The sequence below is a fragment of the Poecile atricapillus genome, chromosome 4 (genome assembly GCF_030490865.1).
Source record: "Poecile atricapillus isolate bPoeAtr1 chromosome 4, bPoeAtr1.hap1, whole genome shotgun sequence".
NCBI lineage: Eukaryota > Metazoa > Chordata > Aves > Passeriformes > Paridae > Poecile > Poecile atricapillus.
In genome coordinates this window covers 57,790,055-57,808,064 of record NC_081252.1, presented here as the reverse complement: position 1 = coordinate 57,808,064, position 18,010 = coordinate 57,790,055, and the positions used below count along the sequence as shown (strand labels likewise).

The following is an 18,010-nucleotide window of genomic DNA, read 5'->3' as shown; positions in this document are numbered from 1 at the left end:
TTTCTTCAAGGAATCTCTCTGCAGTACTAGAGTAAGTTGATGTTTTTGAAGTATTAGTATCTTACTGTGTGTCTAATGTCTCACCAAGCTAAAGGCACAAATGTATGGTTTTGTGTGGGATCTCTGGATAGATCACTTCATATTTTGCTTAAGTTTTTTTAAGGAGTTAACTGGAATTGTTGCTTTATAAAAAAGCCACAAACTGAGCAAACCCCATGGAAAACCACCAACACCCTGCCCATGCTTCCCCCCCGCCACCAAAAAGAAAAAAAAGACAAAAAATACAGTAAGGAGAAGAAGAGACTGCAGCATTGAAAGCATCAGAGAATAGCTTTTAGCAGGATGGTCAAAGAAGTTGGAACCTCAGAGATTATATAGCAAAGTGACTGACTTAAAAATGTTGTCTGCAGGCAAGAATCAAATGGAATCTAACTTTAGTGGCCTAAACCAGGGAAGATTATTCAGTGATTAAAGAAGAGAAAAGTAGCTTGCATGGTCTGGAACGGTAATACTATTATAGCACTTTGGCTGTAGTAGGTTTGACAGGGATAGGCTTCATTTTGTTCTCTGGAAATATACTCTCAGCAAGATGTTAAATGTCCTTTCAAGTTCCCTTAGTTATTTTGGTTTTATCCTTTTATTTATGTAATGAAAGTCCTTAAACTGGAGTTCTTATTTCTGTAAACAACTTAATATTTTGGTGTCAGCTGTTTAGACAAAATTCTGCATGTGGAAAAATATGTGCTGCAGTGGTTCAGAAACTGAAGACATTAGAACTGTTTTTTCATGACACTGGGATGGCTCCTGAGTGTATTTTACATCTCAGTGTGTAAGACATTCTGTTACAAACAGAACAGTATAATCTTTCAAACAAGGATTTTGAGCTTCCTAACCAGTGCAGCAAACCTTTGCCCCCAAAGCTATTGGGTTACTTTGAATTCCTTAATTTGTTGTGGTTCTCCTAATAGAGGCCTTGTTTGAATTAATTTTTTTGCGTTTAACTGCTAATGTATTTGTCCCCAGGCAGAGTGTGTTTTAGTCTCCTGAAGTTTTGTAAGCAACTATGAACATGTCTAGACAATTTGTTTTTGCAGAGCAGGATAAGGAGCCAGGTCTTGTGTGAAAACATTGATGGTGTTAGTTCACAGCTGTGCCTGTGGAAAGAAGCCCTATAGAGAGGCAGCTCCTGTTATCATGGGTACAGTTGCATATAAACCTGTTCCAAAGTGGCTTGGACTAGACCTACCTCACGCCTTGCCTCCTTGGACGTGCTTAAGCTAATATGTAGCTGTCTGCACCTCTTTATTTAGTGCTGCTACAATGGAATGATCCCTTGGAAATTCTATCTTGGCTTTGCAGAGATTGCAAAGTTTACTTTGCAATAGATAGCCACAGTTTTGTTTTGAGCTGCAGTAACTTTTTCCAGTAGAATGTATAGGTTACTTAAGATATACTTGGTAACACTTTCCTGGCTGTGTCCTACATTTTTCTAGTCATGTTTTATTATTAGTTATTAATATCATTAAATATGTTTCCTTATTTTTCTTTATAGCATCTTTAAAAGCCATTTCTGTAGGGTAGGCAGTCATACCTAGATCGTAGTATGTTGCCTTTTAAAAGCACATTTACCATCATAATTTAGTCAGTATGTGTAGCTGCAACAAATCTTGTAGCAAATAGATGTGAGGAAATGTTCTAAAAGGCTGAAGTTGTCACTTTTGCAGGTTTTCCCTTTGAAGGAATAAACCCGAAGGAAATAACACTACTTGAGGAATAGATGCTCAAGGGTGAGAGTAATACCTAGCCAGGGGATGTTATTAATTGCTCTTAAAGTAAACTTGTCAGTTAGAGGGTCTGTTTTAACTTGATGAAACTGAAAATCATAAACTTGAGCTTTTACCCAGAACAAAATATAAACAGCATGAGAGTGCTTCCTGCTGCAGTTAGTGAGTGTGGTTAATTTTACTTTTCCAGTGGCATTCTTGAAAGTATGCAATTGCTTGTTTTGCCCTGCAAGCATGTCTTGTATCATGAATCTCCCCCCCCCTCTTTTTTTTTGTTTTTCTTTGGTGATCTTGCTTCCGGTTGGTCTTTGGTTATTAGTGGACTGGATTTTGGTGAAAGTTATGGTGCTAAAGGCTTTCTGAAGAGGGAGGAAGGTGGTTGTGTACCTGATTCTGGGACTCCTCCAGGACTCCACAGGTCTTGTCCTCTCCAGGAAGGAGAAAGTTTCCTTTGGAGTTATTACACTGCTGAACCTTGGACTTTGGGATGTTAGTCTTTGTAGAGGTGCAGCTGTTACAGTACTTCTGGGATCAAAATGCTAGTTTCAAGTCTAGGTGTGGTGGTTTTTAAATCTCATACTTGTTTTTGAAGTAGCTGCTTTGACAAATGGTTATTTTTGTTTCATACAGAGTTTTAGGTAACTTATCTTCTGCTTTCTTGGTTTCAACTTTGTAGTCTTAAAATGACTTCTCCTTCCTGAGTAATTATGTTGGCTAAGATAATACTTAGATGTGTTTTTCTTAGAGCTTATTCTTTTACCCTCCCTATTTAGAGTTATTTTTCTAACCTTTTCTTTGTATACTTAATGACCAGGGCAACAGAAGAGAGATTAACTGCCATGACAAGGAACAGAAAAATCCTCTTTTTAACTAGAGTTGTTCTATTTTTTTGTCTTTCTTCAGTTTAGGTCTCAGTTCTTTATCTTAAAGAAACACTTCCATATTAGGCCACTTTTGAAACAAAGATCTTTTATACAAAAGAAAGATGTTTGATGTTGTTATATACCTCTTCATTAGTGAATGAACTTACTCTTTGAAATACGATGACCTCTTTTCAAATGCTTGCACTGTAACTTTAGTGTTGGGACCTCTTTGAGGAAGTCATTGTGGTTATTTTCACAAGATCTGGGAGCAGTAAGGGTAGGACAGAACAGAAGAGGGCTTTTCACTTGGAAGAAGTTCTCATAGATTTCTCTCACTATTTCTGCCCCTGAGGAGTAACTGTACTGGTTACTAACTGCAAGCTGCTTTCCATTTTGTGTGCTGACACTCCCTTTTAAAAAAGGGACGTAGTCAAATATTCTAGCCAGTGTTTCGGTATAAACCAGGTGCACACTCCCCGTCCTTCTCCTGGGAAACGCCTTGCCACGGGCTCGGATCCGTGTTTCGGTCCGAAGCGGGCTCTGGGATCCGTGTTTCGGTCCGAAGCGGGCTCTGGGATCCGTGTTTCGGTCCGAAGCGGGCTCTGGGATCCGTGTTTCGGTCCGAAGCGGGCTCTGGGATCCGTGTTTCGGTCCGAAGCGGGCTCTGGGATCCGTGTTTCGGTCCGAAGCGGGCTCTGGGATCCGTGTTTCGGTCCGAAGCGGGCTCTGGGATCCGTGTTTCGGTCCGAAGCGGGCTCTGGGATCCGTGTTTCGGTCCGAAGCGGGCGCTCGGATCCGTTTCCCGAGCGGCGGCCGGCGCGGGGCCCGCGGCGCCCTCTGCGGGCGGCGCGGCGGAACTGCAGGAGGAGGCGCGGGGCGGGGAGCCCGCGCTGGGTCCCGGTGTTAACTCGGGCTGTAGGACCTGGTCGTGTTAGGGTGGGGAGAGGTATGACACCTTGGAGCTTCTTGTTTTCAGTTGTCATCTTCCTTCTCTTCTTTAATTCTAACAGTGTGAGTAATATTGTTATCAGCAATTTAGATTTTCCTTGACAGCACCTGTAACTGAGCAAAAGTTCTCATCCTTCAATGTTTTACGGCCTTTACTGGCAACTATCAGTAAAGGTAGCATGTTTGTACATACAAAAGTGATCCGAGTTTTAGCTGAGAAGATTCAAAATTGGCTCAAGCCTGTATATAGAACATATTCTTTCCTTCTTCAGCAACTTGATCACCCTACAACACTTGTTTTGAAAAAAACCTGTCCATGCCTGACATTTGGAATCAAATCAGTGCATCATTTGTCACTAGAAAGCTGAAGAGTGAGTGTTAGCATTTACCTTAACCCCCATGTGAAAAGAGATAATAATTACAGACAGGGACATATAATACATGTTTTTGCTGCATTTCTAGTATGTTTTTTGCAAGTTCTTGAAAGACATACTGGGGATGTCAGTTGACAGTAGATACTTGCAGGCTGGACGGAAAGGGTAAGGTGGGAAAACATCAGTTCTTTACTGCTGTTCCATCTGTAAGGCTGTACTGTAACCTGGAAAGGCTGAGGGACATTAGTGGATAAGAAAATTATTTTGCTTGTTTTCTTATTGTTTAGTTCCTGCTCTTCAGTTTAGCCTTTAATAAACATGGAGTGGGAATGAACAAGACAATCCATCTTTCGCTGCATGTTGCATGACAATTATAGAATTTACCAGCTTCATGGTAGTATTGCCAATATGGGAAATCTCAGAGTTCCCACTTGGACAATGAAATATGCAGCAGATATTTTTACATTTGCATACAGTTACAACGTACAGTCTTGTGCTTATTAAACCTTTTTACAGCTGCTGATCCATGATTTTTAAAAAGTTCTGTAATTGCCTTTGCCCCAACAGGCTGCTATTTTCAGTTCTCATATATTTCAAAAGTTTCTTATGTATTTCTCATGTATATGCATGTGTGTGCATATATATATTTATATATCTCAATTTATGCCATTCTTATACTCATGGTGAAGAGGAGTTGAAAATGCTTATGCAGTTTGTATGGGCTAAATGGAGCTATTTTAGGAGTCAAAAGGCTTTACTAAGCTAATGTCTGACAATCAGAAAAAGTTTTGAAGCAACAGATAAATAGAGAGGATTTACATCCAATCAGTGTTTCGATACCATGGATCTGTGGTTTGTTTAAGGAGAGCAACTAGTATTTTGTCCTGAATCCATCAGTTAGAGGAGAAACTTGAATCTGTTTGTAGTTTGAGGTTCCCTAACATTCTAGTAAAAAGATTTTAGTTAGGGATAATTCGTGTTAGCTTTTGCTTGGCTATTTCTGCTATTTCTGTTTCTTTTTATTAAGAGTTATTATTTAACATTGGCTACTTTTCAGTATCTCCTGCAGTTTCTGAATGGTGTAATCTCTAGATTTGTTAGAAATGGAGCCTTTGCAGGATGCTCTGCACTTAAATTTTTACCTGGACTAAATTTTAAGAATTGAGTTCTTCTGCAGTGCATCACTAGCTTGGCTTTCTTCCTCACCTCTCTTGAAGTGGTGATGACATAGGATCAGCCATATAAAAGGCTGTTTTTTGACTTAGCTATCATGACTATCTGTAGCTGGTTTTGTTTGAGCAGCTTTATCCTTCATGAACTGAAGAAAGCAAGTTATTTACAGTGGAAGATTACTTAGTTTTCTGGTACTGTTAGTACCAGATACTAGTTTTCTGATACTAATACTAAGGTCTTCACCCACAGAGACTGTTCATACAATGCTTTCAGAGACTTCTTATGAAGGATTTCCACTATTAATGGGAGGTCATTTGCCGACCAGTATTCCAACTTTTCTAGGGCTTTATGAAATAAAAAAATATAATTAATTTTACAGTTCCATGGCCTTTCTTGGTTATGTATTTGGAGAACTGTGTGCAGCAACTTGTGGAATACTGATACAACACTGCCATCATAAAATTGTGGCATAGAATCATGGAATGGTTTGGGTTGGAAGAGACATTAAAGATCATTTAGTTCCAACTTCCCTGTTGTAGGCAGGGACATCTTCCACTAGATCAGATTGCTCAGAGCCCCATCCAGCCTGGCCTTGAATGCTGCCAGGGATAGGGCATCCACAGCTTGTCTGCACAACCTGTGCCAGTGCCTCACCACCCACTCTGTATGGCATGATTGCATGATCTTCCTTTTTATAATGTTTGCTAAAAAGCTTCCTATTAATTACTGAAAATGAAGCAGCTTTTATGTAATGATTCTGTGCTTGGAGTGTAACCACTGAGGAATGATTAGCAAGCAGAAAATTTGCCTTCAGATGACTTGTGTTTTTTAATTCAATGAATAGAAGTCAAATTTTTTGTTGTCTAATCAAAAGACTTTAATACTACTTAATAAACAGCTTACTCTCCTCCTCAGGCAATTGCATTTAACTGGTATGTCAGGATTCAGGCCTTACTCATCCAAAAATGACTGGCACACTTTCAAATCTTACATGGTCTTATTTTCAAGGAGGGGAAGTTGGTTAAAAGTCAGAATGGAGAAGTGTACATTACGACTGTGTGGTGTGTTCCTGTAATCACTGTAAATCTGAGCCATTCTAATAATGTTAAACTTAGTATACTACCAACTCCATCATCAGTTTTTCTAGGATTTAATACTTGTGAAAAGCAAATCTTGCAAGAGTGTTTTACTTACTTTCTGAGTCTTTGATGTCGAAAACTCATATCAATTCTCTGCTGCTTGCATGGGGAAGAGATAGTAAGGACTCTACCTGATTTCTGTGTAGTTTCTCTTCAGAAATTGTCTTTTAGGCATTTAAGATGATGTTTTTCCCTTTTCTTCAGTTTCTAAGAGAAGATATGCAATACAAGGATGCCTCAAATAAACATAGTCACCTGCACAGAGAAGACAAGCATATCACCATTGAGGATCTGTGGAAACGCTGGAAAACATCTGAAGGTAGGTAAAGAAGTATTACTGAAAATTATGGTGGCTATTGACATAGTTATAACTCAACAATTTTTCCACCAAATACAGGGTAGTGAATGAATGACCTCTTGAAACATCTTCATGAATCTGTTTTGACACTTTTATAGGCACACATAGACCTAAGAACTCATTTAGTCCAGGCAGAGGTAATTTCCTCTTCATGTGTTTTGTGTATTGTGAGTAAACTAAGATAGCTTACATGAGGTTCTAATTTATCAAGGTGACTAGTGCAAGTGCTGAATTCCAGATTTGCATATTTAATAATTTAATAAATCCTAAGGGTTTCTTTCAAGCTGTTTTAAAATATTTTTTATATAGCATTAAGTGGAAAAGTCAATGTACTTTCACTTATTTGAGCTACAAAGATCTAGAATTTAGTCCAAAGCATTTTTTAAAATCTTAAATTTGGGATACAGTAAAATGTACTGACAACCCAACACCACCAGCCCTACCTCACTTTGATTTAAATTAATTAATTGAGCCAACTATTCCAAATATCAAAGGACAGCATTCAATCAACAGTACAGTGTTCATTGCCAAATATGTCCCAGGATATAGTGATTAAAAAAGAAATCTGGAATGTTAGAATCGTTAGGAATCTAACTTCCTCTCCCCCTTCCCCACCCCACCCCTCATTCCAGAGGTGCTGTGCTGTCATGGTGTTCTGGCCAGGACAGGATTAGTTTTCAGCAGTAGTCAGGAGGGCACATAGCGAAGGCCCGGGTGTTATCCTATACCAGCTCACATCATTGCTGGGAGCCTGGGAATGGGAGTCTGTCTCTCTTCCTGGGAGAAGAGGCTCATTCTGGTTGAGAAACATGGGGAATAGACCCATCTGGTATTTCTTTATTGCCAAGGGCTTTCCATGTGAGTATTTTTCTTTATTTTTCTTTTTGTTACTGTATTGCTATTTATTTTGTTATATCTAACTGCTATTACTGTTCATTTTCTTATCTCATTGCTGTTTCCAGTAAATTGTTCCTATCTCAACCTGTGATCTTTGCCCTTTGTGCCTCCAATTGGAGGGGGAGGGGAAACCACACACATGTTTTCAGAAGGACTACTAAATTTGAGAATATCATTCCTAAACCATGACAAGGTCTAATGGTGAGCATAGAGAGATCTAAAACTTGGTATGGGTCAAACAACCAAAAGTAAGACCAGGAGGGGAATGAAGCCAGGATTACGGCATTCGTTCATTCTGCTAATGCAGGAAGTCACTTAAGTGCATGCTGAGGTAATGCATTAAGTGTTTGGTATATAGTAAATACATGTTTTAACCAGTAACTTTTGGCCTCATCTCTTCAAATAGTCTTTAAATACTTACTTGCTGAAGATCCTGTTCCCTGAAAGTATTTCAACTAAATTATCAGAAAAAATTATCGTCTCCTCAAAACTGTTGGTCTAAGTCATGTATAACTCTTCAAAAATTTAGGTGATAATGATTCTAGAAGTATAGTTTATCTGTTGTGTATATCTTTATTCCAGTTTTCTTGAATGTAGTGAGTAAGGTGAGTAAGACTCAGAAGACTTGGAATGTCTCATCTCATTGTGTCTGCTTATAGTGGCTTTATTTGTATATCCTGCTGAGAGAACTGAAATTGCACCACAGGGAGACCTTTAGAATGACACTCCCGAGCAGTGGTTAACAGTGGTCTGCTTCATGTTACAAAGCATGAAGCCCCTCAGAAAATTAACTACTTTAATTTGATTTTAGGTGACATAGAAAATGTTGCCATTCATTTCTGTATGTTTTAGGAATTTTTGATTTATTTGTTGCTTATGTGCCACTAGTTTATAGCAATTTGACAACATTAACAAGAGAATGGAAGATTGTTTAAAAGTCTCGAATTACTAATACTGTCAACTATCTGTTGAGGTATCTGTGTGAGAATTACAAAGTCTAGTGCTCTTGACAGTTTCTGTTCTTATACAGAAGTATCTTGATCTACTGCTGTGTAGTTTATGCTGAGTAGAATTTGCCCATTCTTTGCCATAAAGCTTGCTTTATGTGAATGTTTGTCTTAAATATTTGTCAAGTAGCTTAAAGGTGTTCTTTGTTTAACATATCGGTGGTGCAAGACAGATAAGGTTTGAGGGAAGAAAGCAAAAAATGCCATTGCTGTTTCGTGTCTCATTTTAGGATTAAGGAAAATAGAGGTTGCTTTTAAATAATTGATTGAGAAGGATTTTATACACTGAATGTAACACTGAGGATTGGTTGCATTCAAAGCTCTAAAAATTGGGTAATAAAAAAGAGGGCTTCTGAATATTGCTTTTTAATATTTCTTGTACTGGGCAGGTTTTTGATGTCCCTACCTGGTGCAGAAACCTTAAAGCATAGTCTCTGCTGGTGCAAATTAAAGGAAGTTCAAGGCTGTTACAGGTTTTACCTGCATGGAAGGAGTCATATGCTTGAATCAGCATCAAGACTATTGCTGCTGTGTTGACACTCAGTTTAAAGGGCTCATTTGGTACAAAACAAGACTATAATTTAATTTAGTTTAGTTAGAACGTGCTTTTTATGACCTTTGAATTTTTTTAATGTCATTATCTAATTCTACAGAGTGCTCTATTTAGAGGAGTGACTGTGAACTACCATAGCTGTTTAAAACATAGAAGATGCTGCTCTCTGAAAGTATTTGGATTTCAGTTACTGTGTGTTACTGTTCTTTAAATGTAAATGCCAGTATGTGCTTGTTGTATGCTATTCTTTGACTGTCTCCTCTTCTAACTAAGCAGTATTTATGCATGTACTACAGAGTTTTTCAGCTATTCAAAACTAACACTTGATAGCTACTGTTAGGTTAATATCGAAGGAGCATCTTCAGTATTTTTTCTGCAAGAGCCTTGAAGAGGTAGTAGTTTTGAGTGTGGAAAAGGGGACAGGTGAACATTTGGTTTGATGTCCAAATACCAGTCTTTGTACAATGATCTTTGGGAGTTCACTCACTCAATGGCACCTGCCTTCTCTTTTTGGCCCTGCAATGGGCTGTGGTCACGTGAATTTGCTGTCTAAAGAGTGGGGCATAGGTGTTTAGTCTCAGTAGCAAGGAGGCTGTAAAATCAGTCCAGGCCTTCAGCTGGGTAGGTCTTTGACCTGTCTCAGTGAGTAGGGTTGGGTGCTGCATCCTCTAGCGATGTAGCATTGTCCCTTGGGACTTGGTTTTGTAATGAAGTAAAAGCTGCTGAGGTCAAATCTGGAGTTCATGGATGCTTGGCTATTGTCTAATTGACTAATTTGACTCCTCTCAAAACCTAGTTGTTACAAGCATCTACTACAAAGTAGCTTGTTTCTTTTTTTTTTTTTTTTATTATGACATATTTGAGCTTTAATGTATAGTATCTCCTATAGACTGCACTATAATACAAAAAAACTTTCTCATTGTTACCTTTGTAAAGGTATGTGTACCTTTTTTCTTCCCCCTTTAATTTTCTTTCCCTCTGTGAAAATAGGAGGTGAGCTAAAGTCTGGTACATTATTTATTAGGGTAAAAAGATACAAAAATAGCTCTATATTTGCACGTGTGATCACCTGTTGTATTCTGATATACTACTGCACAGGTGTTCTTGCAGCAGCTGGGACTAAACTGCATACCATAAACTGTTGTGGTTGCCTTGCTCTCTAATTATTTGCTGTCTTAGGTTTTAAATATCTGGAGGTTGGAAATGCATGCAAGCAGGGCTTGGCTAAGGATGAGTTATGTAATGCTGCGCACCACTGAAGGTCCTAAAAACTGAGTTTTTGAATCCTTTTGTGTGATAAACTTAACATGATAAATTTAAGACAAAAAACTGGTAAATAGCCTGATTTTCTAATTAATATGGGTTGACAATGAGAGACTTTCATACAGGGCTGGTTTAAAGTTACTTTTGCTATCTTCACCTTCAGGTATGTTGGTAGAACAGTTGAAAAGAAGTAGGAAAACCCCCCCAAAACTCAAAACTTTGTGGTCTAAAGTGAAATGGCTGATGGAGGTCTAGAGACTGAGTGCTGCTCTGGGCTGTGAATGCTGTCCCTTCTGTACCTGCTTGCCCAAAGCATGTTGCTGACATCCTCTCTCTCAAGGTGTCTCTTTGTAAAAAGTGGTGTGAGAGAGAAGGATGTTAAAATTACTCTGTAATGCTAAATGCATTTACCTTACACTAATTGTGACTTGCTACTCTGCTGTCTGAAGTACTGCTTTCTTTCTTAGCAATGGAACTATGGAAAAATTACAGCCTCAGCTAATTAGTGGGAGTTGGCACATTCTAATTGGCAGTGCTGATCAAGATGAATTGCAGCTGGCCTGCTTGCCCTCCAATACACCTGGTGTATGTCACACTTGCCTTGTGTCATGTTTCACTGGACTATAAGTGTTTCTTGTGGAGAAAGGCCAGTTTGCTTTTCAGTACTTCATGCTGTTGCAGAACAAACGCATATGTATGTCGTGAAGTCTTATTGGAGACAAGTCAGGTAATACTCCCAACCAACTTATGGCAGATATCAACAAAAAGAGGCGGTCTGAATGTTTTCACTGATAGAATAGGAAAGGAAGAGCAGTGTAGTTTAGAGTCTGACTCCACCTGGAAAACTTGGGCACTTTTAGGGGCACTGGAATTCTGTGAATGAAGAATTAGTTTACATAATAAATCTAAATTTCTTGCAAAATGTGTATGTGAGAAGAGATTCTGATCTTGACGCCCCAGAATAAGAGATGACAGTATATATTCATATATTCATCAGCTTAAATGGTTGAGTGGTCCATTAAAGGGATGCAGCATAAATAAAGAAGTAATTGATTTTATTTTTTAATAAATAGGTAACAGTATAGGAGTACCGAAAGTGCAAGTTTCAGTTCTACTTTAGGATAGACTGTAGTTGCTTCTTTTTGCAGTTTCTGTACTAATGGAGGAATCTGATACAGTGATAGATAATGAATAATAAAGTGTTTTTTCCAGAACATAACTGATTTGTTTGGGAAAATTTCCTTGATACTCTATGAAGAAAATATTACACCAGTTTAAGCAGTGCAACAGATGTGATTTGCTCTATGGTAAATCACTTAAATGTGTACCTAATTTCTTTCATAATAATATGTTTACTATTACTACTGGATTGTGGAAACCTATAAATTTAGGTAGAATTTGGCAGAGTGTCTATGAAAATCTTTTAGCAGTAGAAGTGAAAAGTCTCAATGGTATTTTTAACCCTTCCCCCAACTTAAAAACTCAGTGAATTGTGTGGCTTCTGAAATGGAGTGTTCTGTACTGTCAATGATAGTCTGTAGTGTGTAGTGGCTATTTTTGGTGTTTTTTTTCTCATGTCACAACAAAGCACAGTGCTTTTATTTTAGATCAGTCTATGAACAAAATTCTAGAATGCAGTTAAAGGGATATTCTTCTGGATGATTTTATCACTCTTTTGGGACTTGTAATGAGCAGTCAAATGACTTTGATTTGTAAATCTGCTTATTATTCACCAAACAGTAAAGAATCTTTGCAGTGGGAAAACTACCTGTTTATAATGGAACCCAGACATTTTGCATAAAATTTAGAGTACTATGACAAAACTAAATCTGTTTCAAATCGTTACCTGACTGTATCTCACAAAGAGACAAAGAAATGGGACAGCATACTGGGAAGGTTGTGTAGCTGTTCATATGGATAGATAACAAGAGGTTTGTACTGTGAGTTTGTTTCTTGAAGCTGTGAGTCTGTGAAATGTGTTCTGTCTCTGCCTATCTGGAATGATAATCTAAAATGTTTAAGCTTATTTTGCAGCTGAGCTAGTGTAGACAAGAGACCTAGAAGTCCTTATTTCAGTTACACTGTGAATTGAAATATGAATTTGAACTCATAAAAATTTCCATTGCCTGCAGCTTTACCTGTCAAGCTTTCAGCAGTGCTTTCTAAAGGAATACTGTCAAAAGTCACCACTGAGAATGTGTCCAAGTGGTAATCTCTGTCCAGCACTGTCACATGCAAGTAGTTCTAGATAGAGAAACATTTAAAAACCCCCCCAGTTTTTCATGTGAATACATGTCTGTGCAGAAGGAGGCAGTCCCTGTTTCTTTCATATGTAGACAGACTTTTACAGTCATAAATGGAGTGAACAATTTCCCTTCAATTTTGTCAGTATGAAGCTGTAAACTGTAGCAGCTGGTTTGTAAGGGACAGAAATATGATATTTTTTAATTTATTTTATTTTATTTTTTGTACTATCTGTGCGTAGTATTTTCTTAGCGCATCTGTAGCTGTGAATGTTTATGTAGAGTGTTGCTGTTATTAAGGAATATTGTTAATTATTCTCTACATATTTTAAGTAATTTTTCTTAGAGTATTTTTGCATGTAATTCTACTTGGGCATGTTTGAGAGATTTAATGGTTTTCCTGTTTCTTCTGTCTTTTGGTGTTTCCTTTCAGTCTCTTCTCTTTTTCTCTTGTCAGCTCACATTTTGTGGTTAGTCAGCAAAAGCCTCTAAGAAAATTCTTGTCAAAACAAGTTCTTAAGGCATCATCCTGGGAAAGATCTAGGTGCATTGCCTCAAATGGTTACAGCACCAGCTGATGTGTGTTTAGTTCTGCAAGGGTAGCAAGGACGGAGGGCTTGAGGCTGGAATCGGTTTAAGTAGATGAAAGCCACAAGATGCTGTCCTGATTTAAACTAAAGCAAAAGACTAAATTGTTCTGTGAAAGTTTTAATAAAGAAATACTTCTGCTGGTTCCATGCTTGTTTATTTATAATTTACCTAAGCTTTCACAGGGGAGCATGTAATGAAAAAGGCAAAATGCCAGAAACACTTTGGTCATGCTAATTTTTCTGGAATTATATTAGGCTAAACTTTCTTGGTTACTGTAACCTGCTTTTCTACTGCTTGTCTTCTAAGCTGTTGATTTTTATAAAAACCTAAGGTAATTTAATTTTTCTTTCAGTTCATAACTGGACTCAAGAGGACACTCTTCAGTGGCTCTCAGATTTTGTTGAATTGCCCCAATATGAAAAGAATTTTAGAGACAGCAATGTCAATGGAACAACACTTCCCAGGTGAATATAACTTCTAGATTAGCAAACCCTTGGGTTGCTGCATTAGTCTGTATGGTAGGAACAGCTATGTGAACCTAATGTCTAACAAGATACAGTCAAATGCAAGAAAAGAGAAGTATCCTTGCAGTTTTGAAGAGGTAGCTGCATTTATTTTTTTCTGCCAGCATATTTAAAAATACAGTTTTCATAAAAGTTTTATTTCTTTCTGTGGAAGCTCTTATCAAAGGTCACAGAATTTTGTGTGGTTGCAAACTTCCTGTTGAACATCTTCTGATCTATTGTATGTGTATATACAATGATGTAACTGTAAAATACCATTCCTAGAGCATAAATACCAGACCTGAGAATTGCATGTATTTAGGAGTTGGTGTCACAAGTCTGTAAATGTACCTTTTACTATGATAAATGGATTTATTTAATGTTTTTTTCCAGAAGGAAAAGACTACTGAAATGATGCTATTTTTTTTCTTTTGCCACATGCTGATATATATATATATATATATATATAGTGTTTATATAGCATTACAGTTGTATTGTATTTCTCACTCTTAATTGCATAGCTGTAATCGATGTAACAGTGGGAAATTCTATTGGTGTGGTTTTTTTTCTTTGCATAGACTGATTTTGAATATAGTTTATGGAATAGGTAACGTTTTGTCTTGTCATTAACAGGATAGCAGTAAATGAACATGCTTTCATGATCTCCCACTTGAAAATAATTGACCGGAGCCATAGACAGAAGCTTCAGCTTAAAGCCTTGGACGTTGTTTTATTTGGACCTCTCACCCGTTAGTAACTTTTTGGAGTTTTTTTCTTATCTCTTGATTGTAAGAATTCATCAGAGCATATTTTCTGTGGCACTTGATAGTGTAGATAGGATAGCTTATCAATTTTGTGGATGTGCTGATTGATTGCTTGGCATGCATTGTGGAACTCTGCAATGAATTGAAAAAGGTTGTTTAGGTGCTGTGAGCAGGACAAAGGTTCATTTCTGTTTGTAAAACCATGTAGAAATTTTAGTATAAACTCACTTGACAAGTGGGTGCTGGCTTTTGTGCTACAAGAAGTGTCCTCTAAATTTTTGAGTGTTTAAATTACGTTTATAGCTAAGGTTACATTCACTTCTCAGTTAGCTTGGACAGTGAAGCTGGGATGCTGAAATGAGAGGGGATGACCTTCCCCAAGAAGAAAAAAGGAGATGGTGATGCAAATCCAACACCTGTGTGTGTTGTGCATACTTGAATTTAAGTGCAGTTAAATTTAATGCAGGAGTCCCACATGCAGGAGACCCATTTTACCATGTGCAGCCATGTCCATACCACATCACCAGTGCTCTGCATGCTCTGCATGCTTGCTCAGACACAGTTACAGCTCTGCTCTGGTACTGTGTGTGTCAGGTGTTCCTGAATTAGTCAGGCCAGATCTGAGCTGCGGAATTTTAGGGGGGAAACAAAAAGCACTTTGTATTAGACTGTTAATGCTCACAGAAACTGTCTTTACAGAGGTGCAAGTGACTATAAAAGTTGTACTAACAAAGATCTGTTATGTGAATCTTGGATATGATAAATTGACAATCCAACTTTTATTTATAAAAAGTGCTGCTGTTACCATTTTAAAATGTACTTTATTTTTTCTGAGTGCATTTTTAATTCAGCATAGGGCATTCAAAAGGGTGCAGGCTGGGAGAATTTGCTTAAACCTAATTACACCTACTACTGGCCTGATAAAGTGCAACTGTGGAGCTCTATTTTAACTCTAAATAAAGACAGAGTGTGTACTTGTAAAGGGGTTTAGCAAGCTTTTCTCAGTCTAATGAATGTTTTAGTATAGATTAGGTAAATTGTATTAGAGCAGAGCTGCTTATTTTGTATGGAAAATGTGTGGAATACATTTGGAAGGTAGTTGTTGGAAGTGGTTTGAGGTAAATGAGCTAGAATTCTGTTTAGCATCAGGTCACCTTATAGGCCGGGAGAGGGGGGGAAGGCCTTATTCTGTTGTCTGTCTCAATGAACTAGTTAATGATGGTGTTGTTCTCTGCACAGGTCCCCCTCACAACTGGATGAAGGATTTTATATTAACAGTTTCTATAGTTATTGGTTTTGGAGGCTGCTGGTTTGCATATACACAGAACAGAACCTCAAGAGAACATATCACAAAAATGATGAAGGACTTAGAAAGTCTCCAAACAGCAGAGCAAAGTCTTCTTGACTTGCAGGAAAGGTATAAAACCTAAAAGAAAAAAAAAAAAAAGTTGTCCTTTTGTTTTGAGGTTAAACACAAATGGAGATCTTTTACTGTCTTAAGTTTTTTGCATTAACTGCCTTTGGATTTTGTACATCTTCCCTTTGCATGGAAATTGTGATTTCAGTGGTGCTGATTTCTTGGGTAGAGATTGCCCCTGGATATTTTAGCAGGCAATACAAACTTGTGGATGAAGGTAGAGAATAGAGGCTCAGTCTTTTTTGCTACAGATTTACAAGTATGTATTGTATTGTTATTTTCATATAATCACAGTTTATTTTAAATAGTTAGATACATGGGAATGAGAACATTTTTTCTCTTTTTAAGCTTTTAAGATTGAAGCAGACCTGAACTGATTAGCTTCTATTGCATATATAGCAGTGTGGGAGTTTGTGTTTCACCTGTAACACAGTTGTCTATAGAGACTTGTATTTTGATACTACACTCTTAATGATGGTTCACTTAAAAGCTTGGATATTTTGCCTGGCATGGATATCACGTTGTGTGATGTAATTGCTGCTGATTCATGAAGCTTGCAGAGTCTTTATCACAGAGTGGTTGAGGTTGGAAGAGACTTCTGGAGTTCATCTTGTCCAGCCCCTCCTGCTCAAGCAGGATCATCTAGAACAGGTTGCCTAGGAACATGTCCAGGTGGCTTCTGAATATGTCCAAGGATGGAGACTCTACCACCTCTCTGGGCAACCTGTGCCAGTGTTCAGTCACTCTCATGGTGAAAGTGTTTCCTGATGTTCAGACGGAACCTCATGTGCTTTGGTTTGTGCCCATTGCCTCTTGCCCTGTTGCTGGATGCATTTTGTTATCCCGAGGACTGCAACTTTTAACAAATATGCTGTGTATTTTCTCATATTTTTTATTCAATTGTGAAGGCTTGAGAAGGCACAAGAAGAGAATAGAAATGTTGCTGTTGAAAAGCAAAATCTGGAGCGCAAAATGATGGATGAGATCAATGACGCAAAACGTGAAGCTCATCGCCTAAGGGAATTGAGAGAGGGAGCTGAATGTGAGCTCAGCAGGCTCAAATATGCAGAGGAGGAGTTAGTACAGGTATCTGGCAGCTGTTTATAAATTTAGTGTTGACTTTAAATCAGTCCTAGTTTTATTACATCTTCAGTAGTGTTTAAAGCAGCGTTCCCCAAATGCTAGATTTGAATGGAAAAATTCTGGGAGCACTTAATGAGTGTCTGTCAATCATGCCCTTATCTAAAAAAATAATCCTGAAACTATTAGAAGCTGTAAACTTTGTGTATTAGTTTATCATAATATTTTGGGATTCGCTGAACAAAAATATATACAAAAGCTTTTTTAACCTTGTTATTAGAAGAGCAAGAGTAGCTTTGTTTCATCTGAGCAGCAATAAATTTGGATTTATTGTACTAAAAAAATAATCGTCTTAGAAAAATATTTGAACTTTGAATTAGGAATGATATATTATTGGAAAAAATGTGGAAGGTCATATGCTGGATTTCAGAGATGCCAGATCTGCATACCTGACAACAACTGGCACACACCAAAACTGTCAAGCTTTGGTATGTTGCTGTAGGGTAAAAAGTAGGTGCTTATAATTCACCTGTTAGTTCTTTTGGTGACACTTTTATTTCTTCTTGATTGGTAGGTTCGTATGGCTTTGAAAAAGGCTGAGAAGGAGTTTGAGTTGAGAAGTAATTGGTCTGTTCCTGAAGCTTTGCAGAAGTGGCTTCAGTTAACACATGAAGTCGAAGTACAGTATTACAATATCAAAAGACAGCATGCAGAAATGCAATTAGCAATTGCTAAAGATGAGGTAATAAATTATTCTTCAGCTACTTAAAGATTTTTCTGATTTGTTGCTAGAGATATGAAATAGTAAACACAAAGCAGTTAAACACTTGTGCTTTTTTCTTTGAATTGTTGTTTGCTACCTGTCAATATCGCTAGTGTTTTGTCATCTGTTAAGTTTGCTACTAGTTTTATGCATTTCACTTTACTTTGCTTTTTAGGCAGAAAAGATAAAAAAGAAGAGAAGCACCGTATTTGGAACATTACATGTTGCACACAGCTCCTCCCTGGATGAAGTGGACCATAAAATTCTTGAAGCAAAGTAAGAGGGTTATC

At 37.7% G+C, this 18,010-nt stretch overlaps 1 protein-coding gene across 3 annotated transcripts in view; it reads left to right on the top strand.

The window, feature by feature from the left end:
- Positions 1-18,010, top strand: part of STIM2 (stromal interaction molecule 2) — a 68,204-nt gene that overhangs the window by 39,405 nt on the left and 10,789 nt on the right. For all 3 annotated transcript variants that reach the window (XM_058837606.1, XM_058837604.1, XM_058837605.1), the window contains exons 3-9: positions 6,486-6,600; positions 13,546-13,657; positions 14,330-14,445; positions 15,700-15,877; positions 16,786-16,963; positions 17,532-17,699; positions 17,896-17,996. In XM_058837606.1, the coding sequence (XP_058693589.1) occupies positions 6,486-6,600; positions 13,546-13,657; positions 14,330-14,445; positions 15,700-15,877; positions 16,786-16,963; positions 17,532-17,699; positions 17,896-17,996 (968 nt within the window). The remainder of the gene's footprint in view (positions 1-6,485; positions 6,601-13,545; positions 13,658-14,329; positions 14,446-15,699; positions 15,878-16,785; positions 16,964-17,531; positions 17,700-17,895; positions 17,997-18,010) is intronic.